Here is a 6,000-nt window from a genome sequence, read left to right on the forward strand (position 1 = left end):
TTGGTAAGATATACTATTTTTTCCACAGTATTGGCCATTTAATCATTGAAGGTGTTATGTGAAGAGAATATGATGACTCTGAGAATGTTGCTGGTACTGAAGTTTTGATGGGATCCAAAGAGTGTTAACAGTTCCCTAATGATGAAAGTGGACCAAGGTTATTTGTTGGTATCTTGATAGAACAGACTGTGTCCTTAAATATATTTATCACATGGATCTACTTAGGTTCTGGTCAAGACATCACTGTGTACATACATGTTTATTAATGGAGCTTTCCACGTATCCAGGCAAGTGATAAGGAAGGATAGATAACACCCTTGACTAACACTGAGAAACCATGAAATTAGAACTGTGACACTGGAACTTGTGTTCTCAAGTCTTTTGCTCTCCCATCAAGCTCTTTCCAAGTGCATGGAGATGAGCTGCTGTTACATTTCTCATTAAAGATGTTGTTTCCAGACATCAAGGTAATTAATGATACTGTTGAAATTCTTCTACTGAAATTGTTTTTGGTATGTGTGCAGATGAAATAATGGCCAGCTTAAGTGGGAATGCTCAGCTTAACTGAGGGTGATTCTGCATGTGGGTGACCCACCTAAGGATTGTTGCCATAACTGCATAAAAGGAGGATAGGAGGGGAGGAATGCTGGCTGCTGATTTCCCAGGAGAAGCTTTGTTGGAACTGGAACTCAGTGGCTTTTCTTGCTGTTGCTCCCTCAGTGGGTGGGTGGGGGGTGCTGGTCTTTGCCTTTGTCTTGAGCATAACTCCCTGGTTCCAGTGCAGATCCCTCAGTGTTCTGGCACAGATTGTTCAACCTGCCAGCATAGACTTTTGAGCTTCTACCACTGGCCCTTGGGCCTTTTGGTGCAGATTCTTGATATGAACTTGCATGAGACATTGCTGAGGGCTGTAGGCCTCTGGCTGGACTCATGTGGAATATTATGTGGAAAGATCTATTGCACTTTTCTGGGTTTGACTTTTTGGGAGAATATTGTAAGACAGTCCTATAAATTTGTATATCCTGTGGTAAATCTGTTTCCTTGGAAAGACCGACTAGAACAGTATGTTTATAGGTAAAAAATAAATTTGTAACAGTAAACATGGATTTTTCTTTATTTGCAGGTATAGACATGCAATAAGATGTGCACCAAACACTGGGATTTTTAGATTTCTGTCAAGACCTTATAGTAACCCTTTCAACTGTTGGTCAGCACACCATGTAGGTAGGTGGTTTCATGTAGGTTCTGATGTAGGCCCAAACCACAGCACAGCTTGGCAATCTTACTGGTTTTACCTTCTCAAGTATTCTTAAAGATGTATTTTCTAAAGCCTTTGCAGATTTCTATCATGAGATCACAGTTAATCTAACATCAGCCTTTAATGGCAGACATTGCTATTATGCAAACAAGTGCTGATGTGGACCAAAACTAAAGCACAGACCACCTGATCTTCAGATCACATGAGGCAAGTGGTTATGGTTTCCCTACCACTTGCCATCACGGTTTCTTTGCCAGTATTCAGGTGAGGAATAATAACATCCTTAGGAACACTTGAAACCATGCAGTTTCTTTTCTGTATTTCAGAGAGAATGTGTAACCCTGTAAGGAGGTTGCACATATCCAAGTATTTATCACATAGTCCCAACTATAGTAATCATAGGAACTAGGCAGATATTCCACGAAGAAATGTTGTCTTATCTGACATTATCCTTGACCTTGGAGAACCACAAGAATCCAGGTAGAGTCCTGTGATCATGGATGTAATAGAAGCTATTCAACAGTTCCTGGTAGGTTGTGTCTTGATTCCTGTCAAGGGTTAACAGTGAACTTAAAAAGTTCATTATCAGGAGATAGTTCTGTATTAGAGTAAATACTTTCATGTACAGCACGTGCCAGACCGACTATTAGATCATCAAATATCTGAGTCAGTGATGTTTGTTTCCCTACAATTTTTATCATATGATTAAAAAAATGTAAGTATGTAGATAAGGAATGCAGTATTGCATATTCTAGAAAGCATATTATTGCATTATCTTACATTTAGAGAGACTTTACCCTGGGAATTTCAAATGACTTTCATGTACTCAGGTTATTATTATGCATTTATGCATCATGGTAGTTAAGTTAAATATTAGCAGTCATGAGATAATGAGGTTTGGAACAATGATGTTCATCATAAAATAATCAAGAATACAAGTAGAGTTGATGAGTCCAGGTAGAAATGAAATCTTGCAATAATGACAATAAAGAAAGTTATTTGAAGGGTCCCAGTAGAAAAGTCTTACCATACATATACTTGTCACCCATGTTTTTACATTTCCATGCAGATACGGTGTAAGTCTCATGATGACCAACAGTGGCAGTTTGTTGTATCCATGGCAATGATGATCAAGAGGAATATTGTAAGTGTGGGGTTCTTCCATTTATTTTAGCATGTTTCCTGTACATATTTAGTAAAGGAATGATTCTGTTTACCACTGCTAGTAACAATTAGCTTATTATGTAAAGTTTGATAAACTCTGAATTTAATCCTAGGAGGTGTGGAGGCATATGCAGGGATCCATGTAAGTTATTCAACTGATCCACATCACAGTATTGACCATAATTTTTTCTACAGGTAGCCAGCCAAGAGAAAATAGTGTGAAGAACAACATCTCTGACCTTGAAGTTCTAAAGATCTAAGTACTTCAGTTGGTTTCCCTGATGATGGAGGTGACCAAAATTTTAACGTTGTCCTTTTTTTCTCCCCTCAGGTGAAAGATGATGCGTCCTAAACCCACATCTCAAAGTGTTGTCTAAGATTCCAACAGTTATTAAGTTATAGTGATTGAACTTAAGAATGGTAATTTATAAAATGTTATGACTAACCTGGTAAGAAATTGTCCCTACCAAGATGCCAACAAATAACCTTCAGATTTCTTGGTAAAGTGGATGGGATATCTAACACAATGTTACCCTGGCTTTTTGGCAGGTATTCCATTAAGTTTTATCCTAGTGTACAGGTTTGTTGACTTGAAATCATTAGAGGCATTTCTTATTTTTTGGTATTTATATCATGAATGATGCTTTTGAACTCCTGTGGTAACCTCTGCTTAGAACACAGTTCAAAATATGATTTGTCAGTAATGCTTTTTGTAAATATGAGATTGTACTATGGACTTATTTAGAGATTGTGATAGGTTATTGTATAGGGATGCAGGTCATTGACCATATTTCCTATCCCCTAGTATTGAATATGGGAATTTTGCTAGTGTTTCTTCCAAATAAGATGGTATTTCTTAGTAGGCTTTTACCTCAGTGTTCAGCTTTACCATGTAATTGTGATAAGAATATGATTTGTCATGTTGAACGCCATGACCAAGGGAATGTGTCAATGTCTTCTTTGAATGACATAGGTTCCAAAATCATTTTTTATGATTTGATTTTCAAGTTCCTCTGAAGACACTGTGATTATCCTACCCATGGGAGTGAGTAAAGTCCATAGTGGGTTATGAGGTAAGTGCTGAGGTACTCTAAACCAGATTTTCATCTATAGAGGAAAGGGATGAGGGTGTCCTGACTATTACTAGATTTAGTGGTCACTGCTCCTATAAGAAATAATTTTGTCCTTCACAGTTCTAGTAAATATGAATTTATCCTTTATATGCCATAGGGAAAATTGGTGTTTTAGCAAGGACTGCTGAGGGAGTGATTATGAACTGGTTAATTGAAATTATTGTGGAACTCTAGGACTGCAGTAAGCATAGGTTAATTTCCAGGGTGTGGAGATGACAAAATATGGGCTCTCTGACAATACTGTTTTTGTTTGGTGAATCCAAGTATCCTGAGGAGTTTAGCTGTTAAAAAGGGAGTGGGATCATGTTCTGACACAGCACCTTCTATGCTAAACTGGCTTTGTATTTTTTTCAGATGCCCTTCAAGAGAACACAGTGATCCAGAAAAGATGGTTGTTGCAGTCACCCTAGTAACAAGATAAATGATAAAATGGTCATAGTCCAGTGAAGGCTGTTTGATCTTCTATAATCCTGGCAAGTTCCTAACTAGGTGCTCAGATGTTAAGGTCTTGGCTAGTGTATTGGTCTGGGATGATATAGTCACTCACTAGTGACATCTCATTTTCAGCAATTCATTTTATGACTGTGTTAGGTTTTATTAGATTCCCCCACTTCTGGTGATACATGTTTTCAAAACATATTATCACCTTAATATTACAAGGATACATCAAATGTCATTGCATCTTTTCTGGAATGTAATAGATGTAATATGCTTGTATTGCTACTGGTGGAGAAGAGATTTATGTAATTTTCACTGAGTCCATCTCTGAAATATTGTCCTTGGAAGATTTGCATGTATCACTGAAGACAGACAACACTCTCTTACAAAGCTTTATCCATGGAAGCTTGCAAGTATCTAGATAACGTAAGTGGATGCTGAAATGATGAAGTGACATAGGGGATTTGGAGTTGTATAAGTGCAAATGAGACATATACCAAATCAGAAGTCTATGACAAGAGTCCATAGATAGGTGAATACATCACAGCAGGCAAAATAAGTTTGTAAAGTAGAACACTACTGATATCTCTTTAAGTGCTAATGTGGGCATTCACCACATCACAGGAAATCAGATCTTCATATACAGGGATGAGTGATGAAGATGTCCTTGACACTTGTTACTGAGGTTTTGTTACAAGTACTAATGGATGAAATGAGAGACATGATGAAAATATCTAGTGAATGCAATACTGCATTTTGTATGAGATAGAAATGAATATTGAACCTGTACAATTTCAGGGATCCATCGCATCATGGTTGGATGTAGACATGGTGGTGTTACAACACAACAGTAAACATTGAAAAATTTACAGATGGCTCTATTACACATTTGGACATGCCAGAGAATACAATTTACATAGAATTAAGGACTCTATTAACACATAGCTGAAGGATGCCTTTCTGTTTCTGGGTGAGGGGCAGAAAGAGTCAGTGACATGGAAGAGCAAGATGAGAGCTAAATGACAGTTTTCTGTAGGTGCTTTCAAGTTAATGGAAGTGATCAATTGAATGAGTGTGTTGAAAAAACCTTGAACAAACCAAGGAAAAACAAAAGTATAAATTACAGCCCATTGGCACCCATCTAATCTTCAATATCCAGGTGGCTAGCATAAGGGTAATAGCCTAATGAGATGTTGTCATGTACTGGATTCTTATGCTGGGAAGGTCACTGTGACTGTCGAGTTCTGAGCTGACCCCACATTCACACATCAGAGACTTTATTTTCAGATGTGATTTTCATTTTTGATAGTGAAACTCTGAGGTAGTCTCCTTTATTTGGCAAGTGTGAGGTTAAGGGGCTCATTCCTATCAGGGTGTAGAATCAGGTGCTACTGAATCCAGGCCGAAAGTGTGCCTTTAAACTGGCCATTGTAAAGGGGAACAAAAGAGGGTGGAGGGGGAGAAGAAAGAAGAAAGAAAGAAAAGAAAATAGAAGAAAAAATGGAAACAAAGCTTTTGTTAATAAAGGAGAAGGACAGAGGTAGAGGGAGGGGAGGAGAATGGGAAAAAAAGAAGAAGAAAGATACATCATGAACAGGTACAAATTCCCTGTGATGAATGCTATCGTTATGTTTACCTGAAATGTACTAATAAATTTTTTGCTTCAAAAAAAAAGAAGAACAACAACAACAACAAACTAGGCATTGTAGAGAAAAAGCAAGGATTCAGATAATTATCCTAGAGTAGTTCCCTGAGATACAGATTGTAACAGTTTGTCCGGTGTCTGCTCAGGAGTGTCCATTTTCTCTTCTCTGGCTTTCAGTGTGCATAAATGAGGGTCTTTTAGTGGTGATGGACCCCTGAGTAATCCCATGATGTGCAGATTGTACAGATGGAGAAAAAGAAGGGCATAGGATAAAGTACAGGATAGGTTCTTTCAGGTGTGTTTTCTAGTGACGGGTCCAGACCTCACAGCCAGGAAAGGCCAGACCCTGGAACCTCACCAGG

The 6,000-nt window shown here is 38.0% G+C and overlaps 1 protein-coding gene across 17 annotated transcripts in view; it reads left to right on the forward strand.

Annotated features, from left to right (window-relative positions):
• Nucleotides 1-5,574, forward strand: part of LOC147827097 (uncharacterized) — a 44,259-nt gene extending 38,685 nt beyond the window's left edge. For 3 of the 17 annotated variants that reach the window (XR_015453287.1, XR_015453289.1, XR_015453292.1), the window contains one exon: nucleotides 29-5,574. Coding sequence is in view for 1 of the 17 variants with exons in the window: in XM_087216686.1 (XP_087072812.1) it covers nucleotides 1,124-1,220; nucleotides 2,328-2,402; nucleotides 2,754-2,774 (193 nt within the window). In the remaining 16 variants the exon portion in view is untranslated. The remainder of the gene's footprint in view (nucleotides 1-28) is intronic. The other 14 variants (XR_015453294.1, XR_015453302.1, XR_015453299.1 and 11 more) reach the window with 13 other exon arrangements.
• Nucleotides 5,575-6,000: the final 426 nt, after the last annotated feature.

This window comes from Heterocephalus glaber, unplaced genomic scaffold (assembly GCF_053883595.1).
Source record: "Heterocephalus glaber isolate CG9 unplaced genomic scaffold, H.glaber_assembly_v1.0 deba00001457, whole genome shotgun sequence".
Classification (NCBI taxonomy): domain Eukaryota; kingdom Metazoa; phylum Chordata; class Mammalia; order Rodentia; family Bathyergidae; genus Heterocephalus; species Heterocephalus glaber.